The sequence below is a fragment of the Rana temporaria genome, chromosome 1 (genome assembly GCF_905171775.1).
Source record: "Rana temporaria chromosome 1, aRanTem1.1, whole genome shotgun sequence".
Taxonomy (NCBI): Eukaryota; Metazoa; Chordata; class Amphibia; order Anura; family Ranidae; genus Rana; species Rana temporaria.
In genome coordinates, this window is record NC_053489.1 from 429,712,043 (window position 1) to 429,739,642 (window position 27,600).

General features: G+C 42.9%; 1 protein-coding gene across 1 annotated transcript in view; it reads right to left on the minus strand.

Annotated features, from left to right (window-relative positions):
• Window positions 1-27,600, minus strand: part of TBC1D2 (TBC1 domain family member 2) — a 79,858-nt gene that overhangs the window by 28,778 nt on the left and 23,480 nt on the right. Inside the window, exons 3-8 of the mRNA XM_040325441.1 lie at window positions 24,564-24,708; window positions 19,760-19,892; window positions 12,756-12,847; window positions 10,807-10,997; window positions 6,472-6,852; window positions 4,526-4,636 (exon numbers count right to left, since the gene is read on the minus strand). Of these exons, the coding sequence (XP_040181375.1) occupies window positions 4,526-4,636; window positions 6,472-6,852; window positions 10,807-10,997; window positions 12,756-12,847; window positions 19,760-19,892; window positions 24,564-24,708 (1,053 nt within the window). The remainder of the gene's footprint in view (window positions 1-4,525; window positions 4,637-6,471; window positions 6,853-10,806; window positions 10,998-12,755; window positions 12,848-19,759; window positions 19,893-24,563; window positions 24,709-27,600) is intronic.

Below are 27,600 nucleotides of genomic sequence, written 5' to 3' on the forward strand. Positions count from 1 at the left end.
ATCTCCATAGAGGGACATGTATTTCCAGCCCTCTGGCGGCAGAGGCGTAGCGCTACAGGCGTAAAAACGCCTAGATGTGAATGGGGTCTAAGGCTGCATTCACATCTAGACGGACAAAATCGCGGCGTTTTGTCGCCGCAAATCGCGGTAAAAATAGCGGCGTTTTGTACCGCGATTTGCGGCGACAAAACGCGGGTATTGTCCGCCTAGATGTGCCCCAAGATGACCCCCTCTATGGAGATGATTGCCATCTCCTAGCCGAACGCTCGAAGACGCCTGAAAAAAAGGTCCGGGACCTTTTTTCACGCCGCAGGCGACAGGCGTCCGGCGTTCGGCGTGGAGATGTGAACCATCTCCATAGAGGGACATGTATTTCCAGCCCTCTGGCGGCAGAGGCGTAGCGCTACAGGCGTAAAAACGCCTAGATGTGAATGGGGTCTAAACTGGAAAAAAATGACATATATGATGCAGAAGCATTGGGCACAGCATTTGTCTGCCCCCCCTTGTAACAGTTTTATTACCTGCTAAACCTGCCAGTAAATCTGTTATTTTTTTCACTTCTGGTAACAGACTGGCTTTAGAAAGACTTAGATGGACTTTACCTCCTTTTCTAGCAAGGTACATTTATAAACGTGCTGGTATTCAAGGTGTCAAGGTTCTGCAACTGTGAGCTTGGTATACATTTTAGAGGACCTCTCGCAGATTTCAGGTAAAGTGCTCTGGGCAGCTCTAATAGAGCTGCCTGATCACTTTTATAGGACCCCAGAAATGTGCGCTCACCCAGGTTCCTGGGCTCCCACTTCCTCTGCAGTAAATTGCTGCAAATGATTCCCCTGCGACTAATGAACCCGGAAGTGGTGTGTATTATGTTTATGTATTATTCCAGGTTCAGAGCTAGAATTGTCTGGCTATGGTAGCTGAGAAAGCAGCCAATCAAGCACAATATGTGCTTGATTATCTACAGTGGAGGGTAAAGGGTTACAATGGGAATCTAATAGACAAAATTTGTGCCACATCTGAGGCATCACCTTGAATATCGACATGGGAACAACAAAGAGAATATGGAGCCTATGAGGAATTTTGGGAACCATAGGTTTTTGCAATTTGCGCACAGTTTTAAGGCTTGATATATTTGATATTTATGTACTCAATGTAACCTGTTCTTTTATATTTTTCCAAAACCTTGAGTATTATATTGCATGTCTTTGCATTAAAATTCATTTTGCTATATTTTTTCCTACAAATATCTGCTTGACAAACAGTTGCAAAAATATCATGCACCATAAAAAAAAATCAACTACCCTCATTTTATTCTATGAGGCCTCTTACAATTAATTTAACATGGTTTTCTATGGGTCATGTTCTCATCTGTGCATTTTATGGAAATGACTAGGGACTTTTTTTTCTGGTTTTTGGTTCCATAGACTTCAATGGATCAAAAATGTGTATTGAAAAATGCAAAGGGCACCTGGAATTTGCAAACTGCAACCTGCATAGGTATGAACCAGACCCAAGTTCAGCTTTACGTACAAAGGGGCAGATCCACATACATCTGCGGCGGCCGCAGCGTATGTAAGATACGCTACGCCGCTGTAACTTACTTTGCTTTTCTTTGAATCCTCAACGAATCCGCCCCATAAATTACGGCGGCGTAGCGTATCTCTCACGGCGTAAGGGCGCGGAATTCAAATTCGGCGAGTAGGGGGCGTGTTTCATTTAAATGAAGCGCTTCCCCGCGCCGAACGAACTGCGCATGCGCCGTCCGTAAAAACTCCCAGGGTGCATTGCTCCAAATGACGTCGCAAGGACGTCATTGTTTTCGACGTGAACGTAAATGGCGTCCAGCCCCATTCACGGACGACTTACGCAAACGACGTAAAATTTTCAAAATTATACGCGGGAACGACGGCCATACTTAACATTGAGTACGCCACCATATAGCAGCTTTAACTATACGCCGGAAAAAGCCGAACGGAAACGACGTAAAAAAATGCAACGGCCGCTCGTACGTTCGTGGATCGTCGGAAATAGCTAATTTGCATACTTGACGCGGAATACGACTGAAACGCCACCTAGCGGCCGCCGGAAAATTGCATCTAAGATCCGACGGCGTACTAAGGCCTTGTACTCACGGCAGGACATGTCCGATGAAAACGGTCTGCAGACCGTTTCCATCGGACATGTCTGGCCGGGGACTGCCCGGGGACTTCTGTTCGATGGCTATACACACCATCGAACAGAAGCCCGCGCGTAAACATTACGCGGGGCGTGTCCGCGGTGTCGCCGCGTCGATGACGCGGTGTCGCCGCGACAATGACGCGGCGACGTGGGCGGGCCGCCTTAAATATGCTTCCACGCATGCGTCGAAGTCATTCGACGCATGCGAGGGATGCGGGCGGCAGGACATGTACGGTAGGTCTGTACAGACGACCGTACATGTCCGGGCGGACAGGTTTCCAGCGGACTGTTTTAAAACAAGTCCGGGAAACAGTTGTCCGCTGGAAACCTGTCCGATCCGTCCCAAAATGGTCCGCTCGGGCCAACACACGGCCAAACATGTCTGCTGAAACTGGTCTGCGGACCAGTTTCAGCAGACATGTTTGGTCGTGAGTACGGGGCCTGAGACGTACGCCTGTCGGATCTAACCCAGATGCCGTCGTATCTTGTTTTGTGGATACCAAAACATAGATACGACGCGCAAAATTTGAAATTACGCGGCGTATCTCTTCGTAATTTCTTTGAGGATCTGCCCCAAAATATATTTTGTATGTAAATATTTTGTACAACTTCTGACCAACCCCTGCTAAAACGTAAAGCACTGCAGCTTTAGTCTTATTTCTCTTTGTGAAACAAAGGTTTGTTCTATACAAATAAAACCTGACTGCAGCAGCACCACTAATGTTATATGTTTTTTTCCAACCTCTGTAAGGTCCCTTTCACACTGAGGAGTTTTTCAGGTGGTGCAGCGCTAAAAATAGCGCCTAAATACCGCCTGAAAAACTCCTGCCCAGCCTTCTCAATGTGAAAGCCCGAGGGCTTTCACACTGAGGCGATGCGCTGGCAGGAGAGAAAAAAATCTCCTGCAAGCAGCATCTTTGGAGCGGTAAGAGGAGCGGTGTGTATACCGCCCCTTCCCATTTAAAACAATGGGAAACCGCAGTAATACCGCCCGCAATGCACCTCTGCAGAGGTGCATTGCGGGCGGTGTTAACCCTTTATCGGCCGCTAGCAGGGGTTAATACTGCACCGCTAGCGGACAAATCCTGCGGCAAATTCCGACGGTATAGCGCCGCTATTTTTAGCGACGCTATACCGCCACCACGACTCACGCCCCAGTTTGAAAGGGGCCTTACTGTCAATTTACTGGACAGCATGTCCTGCGTGTAAATGTGGAAAAATGGAAAATAAACATTAATATATTGATTACTGTACTATCTTTACAGGTATTAACTCCACAAGGAACCATAATATAATATAGTGGGAAATGAAACCCACCCACTGCTTTATAAATTATTGTAAATGTTTTAGAATGGTCATACTGTAAGCCTATCAGGTGATCTATATAACAAAGGATATAATCTTCGAAGAAATTCCCATAACCCCTTCCTAAAAAAGAATACCGTATTTATCGGGGTATTGCGCTCCAGAGTATAGCGCGCACCCCTAATGTGGACCAGCAATTCCTGTAAAAAAAAATGTAATACTTACAGGTTTGGTGTCTTGCGCGGTGTCCATCGGCGGCCTTGTCGGGTCCGGTGTCCGTCTGCGGCTTCAGTGGTGTCCTCCCGGCTTTTCCTGCGCTGTCTCCCTGTCGAATCGCCGCTTCCCGCTCTCAGTTTGAATGCCTGCGCCGACATATACTGAGTGCAGTACACTCGGCTACATTCGGCCAGGCTCGGCTTTGCTCGTGCTCACGCTCTGTGACGTTTATGCGTGAGCACGAGCGAAGCCGAGCCTGGCCGAATGTAGCTGAGTGTACTGCATTCGGTATATGTCGGCACAGGCATTCAAACTGAGCGCGGGAAGCGGGTATCGGCGTATATCGCGCACCCACGATTTTCCCCTTATTTTAAGGGGAAAAAAGTGTGCGGTATACGCCGATAAATACAGTAAATGCCTCCGCTTTACTGGGACCGTTTTGATTGGTCAAAGAACAAGTCAGACTATGACAAAGTCGGATCAAAGTAGTATCCTGTTCATGAAAGTCGGACCAATGAAGGACCGATGTAGGACCGATGTCGCAGAGCAAAGTAGAATGAAAGTTGTATGACTGTCATGTAGTACCAGTGTGAACCGGGCCTCAAGGGTGGATGACACCATATCTTGACATTGCAATAGCCAGAAAAAAATGGTTGAAAGTGAAAGGGGCCTGTTGGAGATCTCATCATTGTTGAGGTGGAAAGATAGAACAAGCTACCATATTTCAATCTAACTGCACTTATACAAACTTAATATATCTATTTTATTCAGAGCTGACCCTAGGAAGAAATTCCCAGGCCACACCACAAAAAAACAAGACTGTTACCTTCATTAGAAGAGCGGATTCTTTCTCAGCTGTGTTTCTCCATAGGTCTGTTACTTGGTGGATTTCAGAGTTTAAAAATTGGTTCTGTGTTTTGTAGGCATTTATGTCATCCTTCGGAAGGAAAGCAAGAAATTAAATGGTTATTCATACATTTGTATATCATTTTGTGCAACCAGGATCTGCTTTCGATACTAAAAAGCCACATGTCTTTGTCACATCTGACCACAGTACACTCAGCTTTTTTTTTTCTTATGTGAATACATAATACTTTACCACTTTGTGATATCTTAGAGCACAAGGTAGATGATTTAATACCACCAGATGAGCCCTGTGAGACTAATTTGGTTACATTGTCCAACACTTTAAAGCATATCTAAAACTTTAAAGAACAAAGGGCCAGATTCATGTACATTTGCGGCGGCGTAACGTATAGCATTTACGTTGCACCGCCACAAGTTTTACGGGCAAGTGCTTGATTCACAAAGCACTTGCCTGTAAAGTTGCGGTGGCGTAGCGTAAATCCCTCCGGCGCAAGCCAGCCTAATTCAAATGGGGTGTGGATCATTTAAATTAGGCGCGTTCCCGCACCGAACGTACTGCGCATGCTCCGTTTTGAAATTTCCCGCCGTGCTTTGCGCGAAATGACGTTGCACCGACGTAATTTTTTGAACGTTGATGTGAGTTACGTCCTTTCCTATTCACAGACGACTTACGCAAAAAAAAAAAATTTAAAATTCGACGCGGGAACAACGGCCATACTTTAACATGCCAAGTCTAAATATAGGCCAAGAAATAGCAGCTTTAACTAAACGCCGGGAAAAGCGGAATAGTGACGACGTAAGAGAATGCGACGGCCGCGCGTACCTTTGTGAATCGCCGGAAAAAGCTAATTAGCATACCCAACGCGGAAAACGACGCAAACTCCACCCAGCGGGCGCCAAAGTATTACACCTACGATCCGAAGGCGTACAAAGCCGTACGCCTGTCGGATCGAAGCCAAAAGCCGTCAGTAGATACTCCGGCGTACTTCTTCTGTGAATCTGGCCCAAAAAGCTTACTTTTCCTTAGATTTATTGGTGAATCATTTTCCTTTTTTTTCTTTTTCTTTTTTTTCCACAGTTTTTTTTTTTTTTTTACCTAGTGATCCTGCCAGAAACACACTTGCCATCCTGGGGGTGGGTGACAACCATACTGTATCTAGGAGCAGCAGTGTTGCCACCCTAAAGCCCTGTACACACGATCGGTCCATCTGATGAAAACGGTCTGATGGACCGTTTTCATCGGTTAACCGATGAAACTGACTGATGGTCAGTCGTGCCTACACAAAAAAATAAAAATAACGATCGTGTCAGAACGCGGTGACGTAAAACACAACGACGTGCTGAAAAAAACGAAGTTCAATGCTTCCAAGCATGCGTCGACTTGATTCTGAGCATGCCTGGATTTTTAACCGATGGATGTGCCTACAAACGATCGTTTTTTTTTTCTATTGGTTAGGTATCCATCGGTTAAATTTAAAACAAGATTGCTTTTTTTAACCTATGGATAAATAATCGATGGGGCCCACACACGATCGGTTTGGTCCGATGAAAACGGTCCATCAGACCGTTCACATCGGTTTGACCGATCGCGTGTACGCGGCAGAAGAAGATAGTGTGTTAGGACTATGTAACATCTCCCCTTCTCCATAACATAACATGCTTTGTATTCAACAGAGTTTGGAACAATGTTGTCTGCAAAAAAATAGCGCACGGGAAGTTATCAGCCCACTAAATCAACAGTTATTTTTTTATTGCACTTGGTGAACAAATATAATAAAACACTTCCAATATATTTAACAAACCATGCGGGGGCAAATAAGAAAAATGTATTGTTAGAGTTTACATACACTTAAAGTTGTTCGTCACTTTGCTTTTCATTAAAGATGCGTTTCAAATATATCTCACCATTAAGCTTTCAATCTTCCGGTAATGCTGCTGTAAGGTTTCATTTAAGATGCTGTTTGAAACATCTGAATCATTGTGGCTGAGAAGTTGTTCATTTTGTTTCAAGATAACTTGCTGTTTTGCATTATTTTTCTCCATTAACAGTTGAATATGCTCTTTTAGTTCGTCTATGTGGAAATCCTTGAAGCTAGCACACTGTTCCAGTTCTTTCTTCTCCTGTTCAAGAGCCTCAACTCGTTGTTTTAGGTCCTCGATTTGTCTAATCTTGTGACGTATCATTTCAAGTCTATCCTTTTCGTCAGCCGCATTCAGGTAATCATTGCAGGCTCTCTTTTCCTGGTGAGCAGATTCTAGAGCTCGGTGCAGAAGCTTTACAAGATCCTGGCATAAAGAGAAGAAACAAGAGCAAATATGTAATATTCCTGCAACAAAATACCCTGAGATAAAAGACAAAGAAAAGCTACCATTAACTGCTTGAGAGTTAAGTTAATTTAGTTAAGTTAATTTTAAAGATTTTTCAATTCATAGGGTAACATGTTGCCTAAATCTGGCCATATATGGATCACAAATTTAGTTTAGCAGAGAAGACCGAATTTAGAGCCATGTACGGGGACAGTGGTTGTGCAACTTCTGTACAACTAGCCTATCAAATAAGGTTGCTCGATCCATGCCACCAGTTATAGCCGGCAGCACTGATCAATGTGGCCCGGATTCAGATAGAGATACGACGGCGTATCTCCTGATACGCCGTCGTATCTCTGAGTTCCGACGGTCGTATCTATGCGGCTGATTCATAGAATCAGGTTCCGCATAGATCTCCCTAAGATCCAACAGGTGTAAGTGACTTACACCGTCGGATCTTAGGCTGCAATCTCCCGCTGGCCGCTAGGTGGCGTTTCGTTTTTTGTACGTGTCAAATATGCAAATGAGGAGTTCCGCCGATTCAGAAAGAACTCCCGCCCGTCGTTTTTTTTTACGTCGCTTGCGTTCGGCTTTTTCCGGCGTATAGTTACCCCTGCTATGTGAGGGGTATCCTATGTTAAGTATGGCCGTTGTTCCCGTGCCGAGTTTTGAATTTTTACGTCGTTTGCGTAAGTCGATTCCGAATACGGCCGGACGCAAGTTACGCTCACGCGGAAACCAATGACGTCCTAGCGACGTCATTTGGAGCAATGCACGCTGGGAAAAATTGCGGACGGCGCATGCCTATCTGATCCGCTAACCTATCTGAATCTACCCCTTTGTATTCTGACAGCGGCAAAGTCTCCCTACTGTCAGAACACAATAGCTGGAATGTGAGGAATCACACTGAAAAAAACAGAATCATCTATGGCAGGGGTAGGCAACCTGTGGCACTTCAGCTGTTGTGGAACTACATTTCCCATGAGGCATTGCAAGGTTGGCAGTTACAATTACTCCCAGAGGCATGATGGGGTTGGCAGTTACATTTACTCCCAGAGGCATGATGGGACTTGTAGTTCTGCGACAGCTGGAGTGCCACAGGTTGCCTACCCCTGATCTATGGGCTGCTTTAGTGGAGCGTTTTTTGGTTGCAAAATTCACATATTATCAGCTGAGCAAATTTTTGTTTAGCAACAGGCAAAGGGAGTGCCAGAGCAGGAGGACAGGGCATGACTGTTCACCCATGAACAGTATTTCATAAAACAAGTAAAAAATATAGATTGCTGTACTCATTTGTTCTTCAAAGCAACACTTTATTTATTCAAAAACAGTCCATAAAAAGCAGCTCAATGGTACAAAAATAGAGAAGGTCTGGAAGACGCAGAGCACGTGTGAAACATACGTTACCTGACTTTCTCGTCGCCGTGTGTACTTTTGTATCATTGAGCTGCTTTTATGGACCGTTTTTGAATAAATAAAGTGTTGCTCTGAAGAACAAGGTAGTGCAGCCATCCAGATTTTTTTCTTGTGCGTGTACGGCGGCGAACTGGCCTAGTGCCCCTCCTGTGTTTGGAAAGTGGATGTTAATTTCCGGCTTGCCTTGTGCCATGGTAGAATCTAATGTAGTATTTCATAAAAGGTGCAGTAAATGTAAGGCTGGCCATACACCCATATATTTCTTATGTTCAGCCTGCTGGTTGAATTAAAGTGCAGCTCCTAGTGCAGCTAATGTGTTCTGACAGCCAGCACTGTCACCTGTCAAAATATCCAAATAGCAGCTGCATCTGATTCAATGCAGGCACTGTTTGGCTGACAATTTTTTGGCCAGCTTCTTCAATTTTTCAATCAAAGGATAGTGGTGCCAACAAGAATTTCTCTGGTTCATTATGAATAGTGTATGGCCAATTCAAAGAGGTTCTTCACCCTAAAAACAACAAAATTCAAAGTCAGCAGCAGTAACTGCTGACTTTTACTAATAGGACACTTACCTGTCCAGGGATCCAAGGCTGTCCTCACCCAAGCAGCCTCTTTGGATGTCTTTGGGTCCAAGCGCTGGCATATTTACTTTGGGAAGCCGGCTGTGAGTGTTTGTAGCAGGAGGATGAGGGAAGAAAGCAGGCATGTGTAACTACCCTCTTTGGGTGAAGTTCTGTTTTAAGTAAAGCCAGTCATTCATGACCCAAAGTCATGATTAAAAAAGAATTACTGTATCCCCTTTAATGGGTGGAAGGAAAGAAAATCGCTTGATTCCCCAAACACAGACAGTGCTGGAGGAATGGGGGAATGCCTAACGCAGTGCTATTGTATTCTGTCGGTAAGGGGGCTGAGTGGAGCTAGGGGGGCGGGTAGCCTTTTTAGGCTGGCAGAGCACAATGATTACTGCTTGTGGCTGTAGCTGCCTGCAGTAATTGTGTGAAAAAAATTAGACAGGCTAGTTGTACCCAATTCCATTGATAGATCCACTTAAGTACAATCAGCCTGTTCATACAGTACATGGTTCAAATCTCGGTCGGTTCCTACTGAACCACACAAATTTAGATCCATGTATTGCCAGCTTAATTAAAAAAACCCATTCAGAGGTACCTCCAGGTTGCCATATATATTGCACTTTATAGAAAAAAATAGAGCTGCAGATAGAAAAGGAAAGATATTTTTTTAATAACATTTAATTACAATATGACGCAATTGCATATGCTATATTATTATTATTATTATAATATTTTTCCATTAAAGTGGAGTTACCCTTCAAATGCCTTTAACCGGCATAGGATAACATCTCACGTTTTTCTGACATTTGTTTTTTCTCTCAATATTCTATGCTATAGCTTTTTCCAAGTGATGATTGGATGGATGCATTTGCATTAGGCAAGCAATCACACCCATCTTCAGAGATTGCTGTAACATACCATGCTACAGATTTAAGACATACATGCATGAACCAAAGACAATTTTTGCATATACAGGAAAGCTTAGCATGTCCATGCACTGCAGACAGCCTCATTGCCAGCCTTATGCTAAGGGAACAACAGTAATTCAGTTTTGAATAAAGCCTGGAAAACTGTGGGAAATATTAGCCAGGGACATCTGATTGGATTTGAAGGTGCCAATATATGGATGTCGTCTGGTAAAAATCATCTAAGGTTCCGGTAAAAAATCATCTAAGGTTTCACGCACACGGGCGTCTAGAGGCATCAAAGTCGTCAAGTGTAAAATCCCCTGGGTATCCTATCCCCTAATCTACATGTGGGGCGCCGGACGCATGGATTGCAATGTTTTTTTTTTTTTTTATAAAGCATATTAATCATAATAGGCTCTAATAGGCTTCAAAAAAGGTGGGCCCACCCAGATGTGTGACAATAGCGAATTAATATTCGCTATTGTCTTCCTGATTCTCCTCCCTTGCAATCAGGAAGCACCACCCAATTGGCCAAGAGGAGAGGCAATCCTATTGGCCCTTAGAAGGAGGAGGAAGGAGACAAACGGCGAAAGCCACCATGATGCTGAGGCGGAGGAGACACAGGGGAAGCCACCGCCCAGAGGAAGCGTTGCCTGCGACATAGATGGGGAAAGTGCGGGGCTGGTGACCAACGACCGGGGGTGCCCCCCCAAAAACATATACCACCAGCTGCCACTGATGCTGAGCCACAGAAAAGCACCAATAATTAATATGCTAGAGGGTTTTGAAGCCTCTAGAAATCTGCGTGCATGAGGCCTATGGGTACTTTAATGCTGCTTGACAAGTTCTGTCACTCTAATCTATAACGTTCTCTGTTTGGAAAGGCTAAAATAAAAGCTGCTCTTAATGCAGTTAAATAATTTGTTTTTCCATAAATTATACTTTTTCAGAAACCTTGATTTATTCTAAGGACCGCATTAGAGAGAAAATAGTGCTGCATGGCTCTAAACCAGAAATGAAGATTCAGAAATGTGCACCTTTTGAGACTTTAAATCCTCCGTCAATGCTTGTATCTGTTGTTGGGGGTTGGATATCTTTTCAAAATGGATGGTTTCCGGCAATGAATTGTCATGACCAGAGGCTGAGCTCCAATTTAGTTTCCTTGCCTTCCTGTTGAAGTTTAATGATGGAGACAGCTTTGGGACTTGCTTTGCCGCTGCTTCTCTTACTGGAGAACCAAATAGAAACTGATTATATGTTACTGTTGTCATCACACTGAGACCATAACTTAATAGCAGGAGATTGAACTTTGGTTTATGACAGGACTAAAAATGTATCATAAGATTATAAAATGACATTAAGTTAATGTTCTACACTTATATATTTTAAAAGTATAAAGTGTGTATGTGAAGGAGGTAAAAGCTCAAATAAAAATACCAACAACCAAAAAAAAAAAAATAACGCACACAATGCTAATTTGAGGGTAACATTAAATAAAGCTTCAGGTGTCCTCCAGAAATTGCCAAAATCATTTATCAAAAGAGAATAAAAAATGTCAAATTTTCATGTATTGAAAATTGCAAACAACAATCTAAAAATAACGATTGTATAAAATCGCACATCTTCTGCTAGATCAGTGGTTCTCAACCTGGGGGTCGGGACTCCCTCGGGGGTCAAATGATGATTTGCCAGGGGTCACCAAATCCTGGGCTGTTCCTGAAGCCCGCACCCCTCTCCCAGCCTTTTTGCGTCTGCCCAGCTGGGCTGTTCCTGGAGCCCACGGCTGCCCACTCAGACTAGAGGTCCACTGACTGGTGAGGATTGTGAGGTGGGAGGGGCTGGAGGAGACCCCATCTCCTGATTTCTGCATAGGTGTCACTGCTACGAGAAACCACAAAGTCTGGGACAGTGGGTAACACTACCTGTGAATAACAGTTGCCATTAAAAGGCCCCACTACAGTTCTCGAATCAGCAGATGACCATGATCAAGAGCACCTATAGGTGATCAGAACAACCCCCAAGCATTGCCACTTATCCCATTCTACCCCCCCCCCACAAAGGAGTAAGAGAAGGAATAAAAATACAGAATACATGGAAGGGAAAGGAAAATAGGGGAGGAAGAAAGAAAAAGGGAGAGAAAGAATAAGAGAGAAAAAAAAGATGGCTAGAGAGAGATGGGGGAAAGACAAGAAATTTGGATAGCGAGAGATAAAAGGGAAAGAAAGGAGAACAGAGATAGAGTGGTACATCCCAAAATGTAACATATGAGGTTTTAATACTGTACGAGTGGAGGCGCTGAGGACCGCTAAATTTCCATGGGTTAGGGGTGCAAATTACTTGTCTTGCCTTGGGTGCTGACAACCCAGGCTATGAAAATTATTTTACTGTTAGGGGTCCCCACAACTTGGAAAATTTCATCAAGGGGTCACAGCACTAAAAGGTTGAGAACCACTGTGCTAGATGCATAAAAAGTATCAAGAAAGGCATATTCTCATAATGGTTGCTATTGATGCAGGCTGAAAACAAACAATTCTCTTCTGAAATCTACATTTTGGCTTCTCTAATGTGCTTCCTGCCTAAACACTTTTTTTTTTCTAAATGAGAATTTAAATGGATAAAAAATTTAAAGGGGTTGTAAAGGTTTGTTTTTTTTATTTTCTAAATAGGTTCCTTTTAAGTTAGTGCATTGTTGGTTCACTTACCTTTTCCTTTTGATTTCCCTTCTAAATGTTTTTTTTCTTCTTCTGAATGTCTCACTTCCTGTTTCTCCTCAGTAAACTTCACACCATCATCCGAGCGGTGTTTAGTCAGCCAGAACAGCTTACTGAACAGCTTACTGAGGAGGAACAGGAAGTGAGAAATTCAGACAAAGAAAACAAACATTTAGAAGGGAAATTGTAAGTGAACCAACAATGCACTAGCTTAAAGGAACCTATTTAGAGAATAAAAAACAAACTTCTACAACCCCTTTAATATCACAATTTACCTTCAGCAGCTGGTTCTAAATCATCAAAATGAAAAACACTTCTGCTAGTTGTTGGAGAAGGCTTTGTAACACATAAACTACGAACTGTATTCCTATTAAGAAAAAAAAAGAAATTCAGTATACAGAAATCTAACCCATAATCATGTTATTTGACAATCGAGTTAAAGCAGCAACTACTAAAAGCTAAACTCCAGGCCAACAGCTAAATATGTGTTTGGATAGATGATTGAGATACATATATTGGGCCAGATTCAGGTAGCTTGGCGTATCGTTGAGCGGGCGTAGCGCATCTCATATGCGCTACGCCGACGTAACTCTGAGAGGCAAGAGCAGTATTCACAAAGCACTTGCTCCCTAAGTTACGGCGGCGTAGCGTAAATGGGCCGGCGTAAGCCCGCCTAATTCAAATTTGGAAGGTAGTGGGCGTGTGGTATTAAAATTAACCGTGACCCCATGTAAATGAATGGCCGAACGAACGGCGCATGCGCGCGCATGCTCAGAATCACGTCGCATATACTCCCTAAGAAACGACGGCTCAATGCGTACGACGTGAAAGTAACCTACGCCCAGCCCCATTCACGTACGACTTACGCAAACGACGTAAAATCCGACGGCTGTTCCGACGTCCATACCCTAATATGACTTACCCCTGCTTTATGAGGGATAACTATACGCCGTAAACGGCGTAGCTTACTGCGACGGGCGCAAGTACGTTCGTGAATCGGCGTATCTAGGTCATTTACATATTCGACGCGTAAATCAATGGAAGCGCCCCTAGCGGCCAGCGTAAATATGCACCCAAGATACGACGGCGTAGGAGACTTACGTCGGTCGGATGGAGTCAGAATTCAGGCGTATCTGGTTTCAAGAATACGGCGCATAGATACGACGGCGCATCCGTGGACTTACGCGGCGTATAAGAAGATACGTCGGCGTAAGTCCTACCTGAATCTGGCCCATAGTATTTGTTAAGCCACTCTAGTGCCATGACACAAAGTTGAGATGGGAACTTGCTTTCCTCCACTGCAGTTTAGCTATAGAGCATGGTCACCAATTAGGACTCTAAAGTACCAACGCTACATTGATGAAGTCGCCATTTTTGCTCACTTTCACTCTCCCCTCAAATAATGAAACTCAGCCAGAAGTGGGAGTGGGTACCTGTCAACTACAGGTACCTTCTCCCCCCAAAAGGTGCCAAATGTGGCAGCAGAGGGGGAGAGGAGGCAGATAAGCAGAGCTTCCCCTTTTGGGTGCAGCTCCACTTTTACATAGACAAGCCTTCAGTGAAGGAGTGGGCACATTAGGGCAGTGCTGGGTCAACTCTTTCAAAGGCTCCACTATATTCTGATCTTCTCTAACTAACAGGAAACAGTACCAGACGCCTCTCACACAGACCAAGTTTATGATTCCAATTCCTTTTTAGGATTAACGGTGCAGCATTTTATTTTAATTTTTTTGATGTTCTCCCTATGCTTGCATGGCTTTCTTATGGGTACCCCAATTTACTTTGTAAAATTGGATCATGCTCTGCTGGGGTTTTTTGCCTTCCTCTGGATCAACTGTGGGTATGGAGTTGGGTGTATGGGATTGTACTGTGTTTTTTATTTTGTTTGTTTATTTTATTTCTTTTTTGTGGTTGGACTGGATGGACTTGTGTCTTTTTTTAACCTGACTAACTATGTAACTATGTAAGTATGTAACTATGTAACTTTAAACATTCAAAATCCATGTTGCAGGTTAATTAGCTGCTGTGTGAATTGGCCCTAGTATGTGAGATAGGGATCTTAGATCATCAGCTCCTTGAGAGTGGGGGTTGATGTGAATCAAGCACTGTGTAAAGTGATGATGCTATATAAGTACTTGTAATGGATAATAATCTAAACTATTTAAATAAAAAATTTAATGAAAGGTTGACCAGCAGAACACAAAGCAACATAACTATCATAATAATCATTAAGCATTATGTTTTATAGGTATGAAAAAAGGGATGCTAGAAAAATATGATAGCTCGCCATTCTGAACCAATAATAAAAATCTTCCTTTATGTAAACAGTCCAAAAGGTGCATTGTAGAGCTGCACGATTAATGGTTAAAAAAAAATCACGATCTAGATCCAGTATTTCCACGATTCATGTAACAAGTGCAGAACCGTTCTCTGCTCAGAGCTGTAAAAAAACATTTTTTAAAAAGAGCCAACATTGCTCAGTGCCGAGAGATAAAAAGAAACATTGTATCATTTGTTCTTTTAGATCAAAGGAATGAATTTCTGTCTGCAAATGAGGGCAGTTTAAAGAGGAAGTAAACCCTCTCGTCCAAAAAAAATTAAAAAGACTACCTGAAAGACAAAGGCATAATGAGCTAGTATGCATAGCATTCTAGCTCATTATGAATCACTTACCTGAGATCAAAGCCCCCGCAGCGGCCCTTGTTTGTCTCCTCCGACGCCATCATGATACCTGGAGTGACTTCTGGGTATCGCTGCTCCGGCGCTGTGACTGGCCGGAGCAGCGATGACGTCACTCCCACGCATGCACGTGGGAGCCACCACTAACGGCATGATGCCGTTAGTAGTGGCACACTCAGTTCGCCTGCACCGATGTCTACGTAGACATCGGTGCCGCTATTTTTTGCAAATATCTCCTAAACCTTTTAGGTTTGGGAGATATTTCTTGCACCTACAGGTAAGCCTTAATCTATGCTTAACCTGTAGGTTAAAGTGGTTGTAAAGGGGTTACAACCACTTTAACCACTTAAAGTAGAAGTATAGCCAAAGCTCTTTTGGCCTTACTTCTCCTATGGATCACAGGAGTGCAGTGCGTTTTCAGCAGAGAGCTGGCAGGTGCCTGGACTGACACCCCAATCAGCCTCTCAGCGAGCTGCTGAGAGCCTGAGCTCAGTGAGCTAGGAGGAGGCAATGTGGAGAGCTGATGATTGACAGTCAGCAGCTCTCTGTTCGGGAGCTGTCAGAACTGAGTGATCTCAGTGTAGAGGCGCATTGGACTGATGCTACATCCACCTAGGTAAGTATAATTGGGGTTGAAAATATACAGGCATACCCCACTTTTAAGTACACAATGGGACCAGAGCATGTATGTAAAACGAAAATGTACTTAAAGTGAAACAATATATTTTTTCACTTCTAAGGTGTAGTAGGGGGTCAGGGGCTATAGTGGGGGTGTCAGGAGATGTAGTTTAGGTGTCAGGGTCTGTATTGGGGGTGTCAGGGGCACACTGGAACAAGACGGGCTATGCTCTCGGAGCTTTAGCTCCTTCTACTGTGGCTGCAAAATGTCTGTACAGTACTTGTAATACACTTTACATGCACTCGTGGGTATGTCCTTACTCGCGAGTGTATGTAAAGTGAGTGTACTTAAAGCGGGGTATGCCTGTACGTTGTTTCGCTTTTAAAGACTGATGCCCTGTACACATGATCAGTCCATCTGATGAGAACGGTCTGATGGACCGTTTTCATCAGTTATCCGATGAAGCTGACTAATGGTCAGTCGTGCCTACACACCATCAGTTAAAAAACCGATCGTGTCAGAATGCGATGACGTAAAACACAACGATGTGCTGAAAAAAATGAAGTTCAATGCTTCCAAGCATGCGTCGACTTGATTCTGAGCATGCATGGATTTTTAACCGATGGACGTGCCTACAAACGATAGTTTTTTTTCTATCGGTTAGGTATCAATCGGTTAAATTTAAAACAAGATTGCTATTTTTTAACCTATGGATAAATAACCGATGGAGCCTACACACGATCGGTTTGGTCCGATGAAAACGATCCATCTGACCGTTCTCATCGGTTTGACCGATCGTGTGTACGCGGCATAAGCCTTTTTCTGACACTTGTTGTTTACAAGGTAAAATCTGTATTTTTTAGTTAGAACCCCCATACATTATACTGTATATCTATTGACCCTAGAGAATAAAATGGCGCTCGTTGCAATATTTTATGTCACACTATATTTGCGCAGCGGTCTTTGAAATGCAATTTTGTGGGAAAAAATAAACTTCAATGAATTTTAAAAAACTAAACAGTAACGTTAGCCCAATTTTTTGTATAATGTGAAAGATGATGTTACCCCCAGAATCGTGATCTTTATTCTTAGCAAAAAAATTGAGATTCTCATTTTATCCAGAATCGTGCAGCTCTAGTGCATTGTTTTCATTTCTGTAGCTCACAAATTTGCAAGTTAATAGATTTGAACCCAGATGCTTTTTAGAATTGGATAGCAAGCAGGGAGTGAGAATGTACAAAATAAAACATATAGGTTACTTTAACTAGGTCAAACCGCAAAGATGTACTAAATTTACAGCTACAAGTGATGAGCATTTCCACAAATCTGAGTTTGCTTCAAACTGTTATAGTAATACGAAATGTTTTTTTTTTTCTATCTCCCATAACCACCATTCAGATTTAAACCTGACCTGGTCATTTGAAAGCTTGAAGAAATAACATTTCTTAGTTCTTTGATACAAATTTCCTTTAGTGCTTTGTTTCCTGAGGCGCTTGTTCAGGACTAAACCCGTGCAAGCCTGCACTGTGTTACAGACTATATATAATGTATGTGTTGCCATTCATTAATTGTACTGTTAATTGCACTCCAATGCACATTTACAGTACACTGCCATGAACCACTACACAAAATCCAAATAGTCTAGGCGATTTTTGAAAATAGAGCAGGACTTGCAATACATTTACAATCAATTCAAAATGAATAGGCTGCCTAACATAATGTGCCTAAAAGCAAGAACGTGCACTGTGGAGAAGCACGCAGCAGTGTAAATGGGCCCTAAAAATGTAATTGTTTGTCTGCTCCTCACAGTGATTACAAAGCTTAAAGTATAACTAAAAGAAAAACATATTTTTTAGTTTAAGATAGAGTGCAAGGGAACACTTGTCAGATGTTACTACTGCCTGTGCCGTCCACCAAGGAATTCCCTTAAATTTCAAGGATTTCCTCTCACTTCCTGTTTGGCTATGGTACAGGAAGTGAAGAAAAATATCTGCAATGAGATGGTGAAAAGAAAATATGACAGGGGTTATAACCCTTCCTTATTCTATCCAAAATGAAAAAAAAAATTGCCTATAGTTCTACTTTAATATCAGGTGGTTTAACTTACTTAAAGTGGATGTAAATCAGATTCATTAAATCTGACCATCTGACCTGGGCACATACATCTGTAGTGTTTACCTATCTTTCTCCAAAGCCCTAAGTGCCATGTTTTTCTGCTCCTCCGTCCCTCTGTTATCAGCATGATAACTTCTGACAAGCTCTCTGACACAGGTGATAAAAGCAGCTGGAAATTTGTCAGGGAGGGTGCTTAGAGACAGATAAGCAGAAAGCTTGTCTATTCACAGCACAGCTCTGCAAGTTTCTTTGTTCCTCTGCCAATGTGGGGGGGGGGGGGCTTTCCTCTAATCAGTTCACACACAGTGTATGCCCAGACTCCCCACTAAAACAGGAAGAACAATTTCTAACACAATCTCTAGAAAGAAGGAGTCTAGAAAGCTGAAGACAGCAGATATATATGTAAAACTTATGTAGGGAGATTTGTTTCATCCCTGTGTATCATCTGAGGCTGTTAACTTCGCAGGGTATAGGAGAGGGTTTACATCCACTTTACCCTTCATTTTAGTTTGTCAGTCACAAAGGAAATATGGAGGCTGACATTTTTGGCCTCACCTGAAAAAAAATACTAATTGCTCGACTGTGCTTGGCTTTTTCACTTCAAGGTCAAAAACCCAAACTAATGAAAGTCAGAGAAGTGTCAGAATTTGTTTTCCCCATGTTCGGTTTGGGTCAGTAACTCAAACTATTGCCAAATCATCGGTAGAACAATCACACAACTAATATTTACAAATATTAAAGCGGGGGTTCACCCAAAAATAAATTATTAACATTACATTCAGCCAAGTTGTCCTAATGACAATCGGCTGTTTTTTTTCCGTACATACCGTATTTTCACCGCCGCTTTCGGGTATGTCTTCTGCGGGACTGGGCGTTCCTATCTGATTGACAGGCTTCCGACCGTCGCATACTGCGCGTCACGAGTTGCCGAAAGAAGCCGAACGTCGGTGCGTATGCGCCGTATAGAGCCGCACCGACGTTCGGCTTCTTTCGGCAACTCGTGACGTGCTGTATGCGACGTTCGGAAGCCTGTCAATCAGATAGGAACGCCCAGTCCCGCAGAAGACATACCCGAAAGCGGCGGTGAAAATACGGTATGTATGAAAACCCCCGCTTTAAGGTCATCAATGAAAGCCAATACATTTTATTTTTATCAAGCTGAAATGCTTGTGTAAATGTGTTTGTAAAACAAATGAGAAATGGAAAAGTACTCCCATATAATAAGTTTAAAGAAGCATCAATAAAGATGCTTTTACATTTTAATTAACTCCCTGGGGACCAAGCAGCACTTGGTCCTGTTCTGAGCAGTGGCCCTGTTGTCTGCAAAACACATATACAGTATATATGTTGGCTGTAACGCCACCCATTTGTGATACCCAAATTATGGGGCTTCCTGTGGGGGGGGGGGGAGGTTACAGACAGCACAAAGCCCTGCTCCCTCTCTAAGCTGAGTGATGTGTCACTGTTATGACCCCCTCACAGAAGCCAATCAAATGATCAAATTCTGTCGAGTGGGGACGGCCACACACTGATTTAAATTTAGCACAGACGAATTTCGATCAGTGTATAGCTGGGTTTAGCCTTACACATTGACAAACCATCTGTCTTTCACAAGACCTAATTAGCGCAGGTTTCTCAGAATAATAGTATAACAAATTGTGTGCACCAAATATTTTAGCATATCAGAATGTGAACCCATAAATCAGATGCCTACAAGTGACATTGCTCCAACCCAATTTTATCAGCACTTTACATAGCTGTACTAATATGCAAATGCAAATTTGGCGTTTAGGAGCGAAAACATGCAAGTTTGTATGTGCTTAGAGTCCATTAATAATTTACGGAAAAAGTATAATGTCCACGTACTGTATTTCCTTCCATGGATGCTTTAGAGAGATATTTTGAATAGAAGTTGACTCCTGAGGGGCTGGCATAGAGGCCACTGTTAGTCCTACTAGTTCAGTTGGTGTTTGAACTGGAGGCAAAAAATGTTCTTCCCCTAAAACAAATTAAAATTAAATAAAAAAAAGTTATTGCTATTAAAACAAAAACATAAAGAATAGAGTATGATAGATAGATCATCAAAAATAAATTTTTTACATTTTTAAACTTCTGTCTCGATAACTAACATGGATAGGGGGGAGAGAAGTTTGAATCCCAAAAGAAATAACAGCATGCTGGCTGCACCATTCAGAAATTATGGGCTTTAGGAGACCGACATTTACTGGTATATTGAAAAAACTCTGCTCTTCAGCATTTACTAGTCTAGCGCATAGGTTTTTTTTACAAACAGGCACACCTATTGGGGTAGGCTAGTACAGAGACAGTACTAATTTATTATTGGATTTTACTGTATATAGCACCAGCAATTTATGTAGTTCCTTTTTTTCACCGTAAAGCATTTTTTTAATGTATTTTGCTTATTCAAATTAGTCCATGCCCTTAAAGAGCTAACAATATAATGCTGGGTACAGATGGGATTTTTTTTTGTTTAACCCAGTTAGGTACATACGTGCCAAAAGTCGGACGGTTAACCCAGTTAGGTACATACGTGCCAAAAGTCGGACGGTTCTGCCGAACTGACTGTTTTCGGCCCATTTATGGCCCATGTACCTAGCTTAAAGGGGTTGTAAAGGTTTGTTTTTTATTTTCTAAATAGGTTCCTTTAAGCTAGTGCCTTATTGGTTCACTTACCTTTTCCTTCGATTTCCCTTCTAAATGTTTTTTTTCTTTGTTTTCTTTGTCTGAATTCCTCACTTCCTGTTCCTCCTCAGTAAGCTGTTCTGGCTGACTAACCCCCAGCCAGAACAGCTGGGATGATGGGGGCAAGCTTACTGAGGAGAAACAGGAAGTAAGAAATTCAGACAAAAAAAAACATTTTTTAAGGGAAATTGAAGGAAAATGTAAGTGAACCAACAATGCACTAGCTTATAGGAACCTATTTAGATAATAAAAAATCGAACTTTTACAACCCCTTTAAGGTCCCTAACTCACACAGACACATACTGAGGCCAGTCTGAAAAGGAGCCAATTAACCTACCAGCATGACTTTGGAGTGTGGGAGGAAACTGTACTATCTGGAGATTAAGCTCAACTAGGGGGCAAAACACATCATTGGAAGGAGTGGGTTGGACTGTCAACACTCTTGCTGGAACTTGAACAATAAAGTTGTTTTTAGCCTAAGGAGGAACAGAATTTGACCTTTTATGTACATTAACGTGTAGTGTCAAACATGCGTTAATATGCATTGGTGTGCACCACTGACACTGGACAGGCACACAGTCCTTGACAACTACACAATGTTTGAGATTGCTGTTGTAATGCCTTGCTCATAGCTAACCCAGATTGCCTAACTCTGCTCATGCCTCCCATGTCTCCTGCCCCCACTGTGTCCTTTACAGTTTTTCTTTTGGCTGCCGCCTTCCTCAAACTCTGCCTGGACATCAGTGATCATCTTGCCTGCTGCCTGCTTCAACCTTTGTCTGGGTACTGACTATTCTCTAGCCTGCCGCTAGCCTCAACCTCTGCTAGAATTCCAACTACTCTCATGCTTGTTGACTGCCTTGGTCCCTGACCACTCTATTCCAGTGCTCCCTTGGTGGGGCAATCCTGAGGGCAACTACCTTATGTCAGGTTGCAGCAAAGCAGCATGGGGGCACTAGGGTCACTGGCCCATCATGTCTTCAGTGGTTCTGTGTAATACCAAAGTTGTCCTTTAGCCTCTGTTCCTTGGGGGAGCCCACGTCACCTGCCAGGGGTGTCAATACTGACAGCTACAATGATCCAACATGATCACTGGGTATAAGACACTGAGAAAATCCGACTGCATGCATCAAACTGATGGCACTATCTCAGCTCAGCAGTTTGACACTTAAGGGCTGCTTTTAAAAGATAAAATGTTCAGCTTTTCTGAAAAATTATTCTGGCAATTTACTGTATATTGTGAGTGACACATCAGGAAACTATTCATGCAGACTTGTAGGAGTTACCGAGATCTACTTTATGATAGTTACCTGAAAACTCCTCTAAGGCCCCATACATTGATACAAAAAAGATTCACTGGCGCTCTATGGGTTAACACTATAGTCCAATATAATATTTAAGACCCTCGTATGGGCTGTAAACGATCCGTGCTGCAGAAATCCAGGTACCTAGAAGCACCACCAAAATACAGTTACAACAAAAAGGAATTCTGCGCTCATAAAGGTTTACCACTCTAATTCCACATAATGTTTGTGAGGAATAACATTCAGTAGATCTTAGTTTGTTCGGAAGAACCAGTTCTTTATGTAGAAAAGATAAACAAATGTATACAGCACAACGCAAAAAAATGTTCCCAGTGCCTGCATGAAAACACACACAATCTTTCAGGGCTTCAAGGGTTAAAATTTTGCAATTTTGTTTCCAGCTGCATTCATAGAAAACAACCGTGCTGATTGTAATTGGAGTACATTACCCAGGACGTCACTATGGCGTTTGATGTCACTTCCTAGTTACTATCTGGCATCTGGGCTCCTGTACACTTTTCCTGTATGTGTCCAAACGTGCTCCAGCCTCAGTGTTTGCAGCTGCTAGGAGCGCAGCACAGAGATGACAGCCATGGAGAGACAATCTTCCTGTTGGAACGTGCTGACAAGCAGGCAGAGAAAAGTTCAGCCGAATGTTAGGCGCCCTCCAGTGGACAAAGTGCAAATTGCATTGAGGAAAAAAAATTGTAAATGGCGATTATAAATGAAAATCTTTTCTTGATATTACTGACTTAGGTCTTCCAAAATAAAAGAGGGGTTTGGGCTGGGCGTTTCGCGTTTCGCCCTATCCAGGGCTTTGTCACAGTCACTGTGACAAAGCCCTGGATAGGGCGAAACGCGTAGTCTGGGACTGTTTCAAAACCCCTCTTTTATTTTGGAAGACCTAAGTCAGTAATATCAAGAAAAGATTTTCATTTATAATCGCCATTTACAATTTTTTTTCCTCAATGCAATTTGCACTTTGTCCACTGGAGGGCGCCTAACATTCGGCTGAACTTTTCTCTGCCTGCTTGTCAGCACGTTCCAACAGGAAGATTGTCTCTCCATGGCTGTCATCTCTGTGCTGCGCTCCTAGCAGCTGCAAACACTGAGGCTGGAGCACGTTTGGACACATACAGGAAAAGTGTACAGGAGCCCAGATGCCAGATAGTAACTAGGAAGTGACATCAAACGCCATAGTGACGTCCTGGGTAATGTACTCCAATTACAATCAGCACGGTTGTTTTCTATGAATGCAGCTGGAAACAAAATTGCAAAATTTTAACCCTTGAAGCCCTGAAAGATTGTGTGTGTTTTCATGCAGGCACTGGGAACATTTTTTTGCGTTGTGCTGTATACATTTGTTTATCTTTTCTACATAAAGAACTGGTTCTTCCGAACAAACTAAGATCTACTGAATGTTATTCCTCACAAACATTATGTGGAATTAGAGTGGTAAACCTTTATGAGCGCAGAATTCCTTTTTGTTGTAACTAAGGCCCCATACACACGAGAGGATTTATCCGCGAATACGTTCCAGCGGAACGTTTCCGCGGATAAATCCTCTCGAGGATTTCAGCAGATTTCTCTGCGATGGAGTGTACTCACCATCGCATTGAAATCCGCGCCGAAATCCTCTGGCGATGACGTGTCGCGCCGTCGCCGCGATTATGACGCGGCGACGTGCACGACGCTGTCATATAAGGAATTCCACGCATGCGTCGAATCATTACGACACATGCGGGGGATCCCTTCGGACGGATGGATCCGGTGAGTCTATACAGACCAGCGGATCCATCCGTTGGGATGGATTCCAGCAGATGGATTTGTTTAGCATGTCAGCGAATATTCGATCTGCTGGAATCCATCCCAGGGGAGATATATCCGCGGAAACAGATCCGCTGGAGTGTACACACCATAGGATCTATCCGCTGAAACCCATTCGCTGGGATTTTTTCAGCGGATGGATTCTATCGTGTGTATGGGGCCTAAGATAAATACCTAAATTGGTCTATCAGAAAGAAAAGGGGATTTCAATTTTGTCCATATACCCTTATAGGACCACAACTCTTAGGCCTCGTACACACCAGCGGACAGTCCGATGAAAACGGTCCGCCGGACCGTTTTCATCGGACATGTCCGCTGGGAGATTTCGGTCTGATGGTTGTACACACCATCAAACCGAAATCCGCGCGGACAGACAGCGCGGTGATGTGTACACGACGCTGAAAGGTCAAAGCTTCCACGCATGCGTCGAATCACTTCGACGCATGCGAGGGATGGCGGCCGATCGGACATGTACGGTGAGTCTGTACAGACGACCCAACATGTCCGACGGACAGGCTTCCAGCGGACATGTTTCTTATCATGCTAAGAAACATTTGTCCGCCGGAAAACGGTCGGCTGGACAAATGTCCGCTGGAAACCTGTCCGGTCGGCCGTACACACGACCGAACATGTCTGCTGAAACTGGTCTGCGGACCAGTTTCAGCAGACATGTTCGGTCGTGTGTACAAGGCCTTATAGAATTTATGTGTGTGTTCTTTCACGCAGAAGACACATCAGATATTTTATAATGGCAGACACGTGGAAAATAAACAATTGTGAAAAGAACAAACCATGACCTAGCCATACTGAAAACACTAGCCACATTTTATACATACCCGTATTATTAGAGGCTGGCTTAACCTCAAATATTTCGGGTGAGAAAACATTTTGAAGATTGATTTTTAGTTCATTTTTACAAAATCCTCTTCTCTTCATTTGTAGTTGCTGCAACCAGTACATCTTTGCATGGTTGTTAGCTGCCTAAATAAATTAAGAAGCACAGTTTAATAAAAAGAACTGTTACTGACAAACCTAAAAAAAAAACACAAATGTATAGTTTCATAAAAAAGAAAAATTACATGCATTTGTATGATTACTACTATTAAAAGCACTACCTCCTGGTAAATGAGGCAACAATGGGCACTACTAGTGCGCTGTTGTATACTAACCTGTACCTGGGGAAGGAGGTGACATTTTTTTTTTTCGTGACAATGAGCTATCTGTATACCTATACCATGTATTAACATGGCAAAGATATATAGATGATATTTTATAATTCTAGATGGGTTCATTAATTAAAAAAAAAAAAATGGTGACAATCTAAAATGAGCATTATCATTTGACAAGCAAAATATTTTTTGATAGTCATAAAAAAATAATAATAATAATATAGTCAAAGGGCCAGATTCACATAGAAGAGCGGCGGCGTAACGTATCGTAGATACGTTACACCGCCGCAATTTTTCATCGCAAGTGCCTGATTCACCAAGCACTTGCAATGAAAACCTACGCCGGCGGCCTCCAGCGCAAGGCGGGCCAATTCAAATGGGCGTGTGCCATTTAAATTAGGCGCGCTCCCGCCCCGGACCTACCGCCCATGCTCCGTTTCCGAACTCCCGCCGTGCTTTGCGCGAAGTGACGTCATTTTTTTGAACGGCGACGCGCGTAGCCTAATTCCGTATTCCCAGACGGCTTACGCAAACGACGTTATTTTTTAAATTTCGACACGGGAACGACGGCCATACTTTATACAGCAATACGATTGCTGTGTAAAGTTAAGGCACCTAAAAAAAACGACTAACTTTGTGACGGGAAACTAGACTAGCGGCTACCTAGCGAATGCGAAAAAACGTCGGGGATCGCCGTAACTCCTAATTTGCAAACCCGACGCTGGTTTACGACGCAAACTCCCCCCAGCGGCGGCCGCGGTATTGCATCTTAAGATCCGACAGTGTAAAACAATTACACCTGTCGGATCTTATGGCTATCTATGCGTAACTGGTTCTATGAATCAGCCGCATAGATAGAAACAGAGATACGACGGCGTATCAGGAGATACGCCGTTGTATCTCATTTGTGAATCTGGCCCATAGCTCATAACTAAATATAATGATGAAAGTCTTACTACATATTAATTGTCAAAACTACAGCAGGAAATACAAAACCGTTATGCAACCAGCTCCCTGCCTAAAAGTCTTATATGGGAAATCCCAGTGTATATGAGAGCTTCTAGAAATTGTAATAGAAATAAAGATTTTGAGAAAGCAGCAAAAAAAACTTAGATCAAGATTCTTAGAAAGTAGGTTATAAGGAAAGACGTGTAAAGACAGACAAAAATAGAAAATGAAAAGCGTTAGATAAGTCTCAATAATAGGAATATGTTGTAAAATGTAAGATATGTTACTATGTATAATCGTAATAACTCTATTTTCCATAAGTATTGGCTTTGGTAAGCAGAAAATCCAATATTATCCAAAATAATATCACCCACTCCAGGAATTACATATATAAAGCAAAATCATTTAGGGGCTTTGTGGTGGTTACACAAGTTGCTGACCTACTGCTGCTATAGTCTACAATCAAGCAGACACAGGTACTTTGACAACTGAAGATATAGAAGTGCTATTACCTTGTTAGTGCCTGTAGTATGCTGGTGATTGATCTGGCACTGTCACATGGCGGCAGGCAGAAAGTCAGCTATAGCTGCTAGCAGTAATTGTGTTCTGCTGGCCAGGAACGCTCCCTGCACTCCCCACACCGACAAAACACAGTATCACAATGGGAGGCATTCCCCCAACAACACTGACTGTGTTGATGGAGGAATGTAGCGATTTTCTTTCCTTCCGCCAGTGGTGGAAGGAAAGAAAATTGTTTCATCTATTGACTGCTTTAGGTCTCACATATGCATAATTTTCTTACATAAATAAGTCACTGGTCACTTGAGCACTAGCACCAATGTGACCACAGACAGCTTTGGAAAATTAGAATTGTTGATAAGGAGACTTTACAAGAAATGTATGTCACAGGATGGGGGACAACAATCTGAGCCAACCAAAAAAAATGCATTGTGCCACCCACAGAACACTTGTGGGCATTGCGAAAAGTGGGTATGGTCAGTCAAATGGGTGTGGTTTTATAGCATATGGGTTGTAGGCTTGCACCTTCTCTCCTTTTGCTATGTTTTAGACAAAATAGAGACTGGGGGGGTAAACTGATGAGAAAGTGGGAGCTAAATAATCCCCATAATTGGTGTCAGTTGGAGTAATAGTACCTACCAATGATGATGTCAGTGGTCATTAGGGTAGTGGGATTAAATCCTCTGGAGTTTGCAAGTTCCCCGTGTGCCTGCGTGGGTTTCCTCCGGGTACTCCAGTTTCCACTCCAAAGACATGCTGGTGGTAACTTAATTGGCTCTTGTCTAAATTGGCCCTCGTATGTGTATGTATGAATTTGGGTTTGCTTCTATGAATTTGAAAATGCTTCCAATGGTATAAACCAAGCACTCTCGGAATGTGATAAAAACAAACCCTTACAGTGGTTACTAGGACAGAGTGGGTGACTCTCCCCACCAGGAACCTCATTAAAAATCTGACAGAGGTTCTATTTCTTCTCTATATGTTCTAAAAATAAGTACCACTGTTGACTGATAAGAGTTGACATGTGTCCCTTGTAGATGTCAGTTTGTTTCAAGAACCCCCACCAGGGCCGGCCCTACCATGGGACCCAATGGTACCATTGTACCAGGCAGCACTTTCAGGGGGGCAGCAAATTTCCTGCCTGCACGCCATCCCATTCCGCCAGCTCCACTCTCCATTCCACTGTGGGGCTAATTGCCGCCCGACCGCTCATCCCGTTCCGCTCTCCGCTCCACTG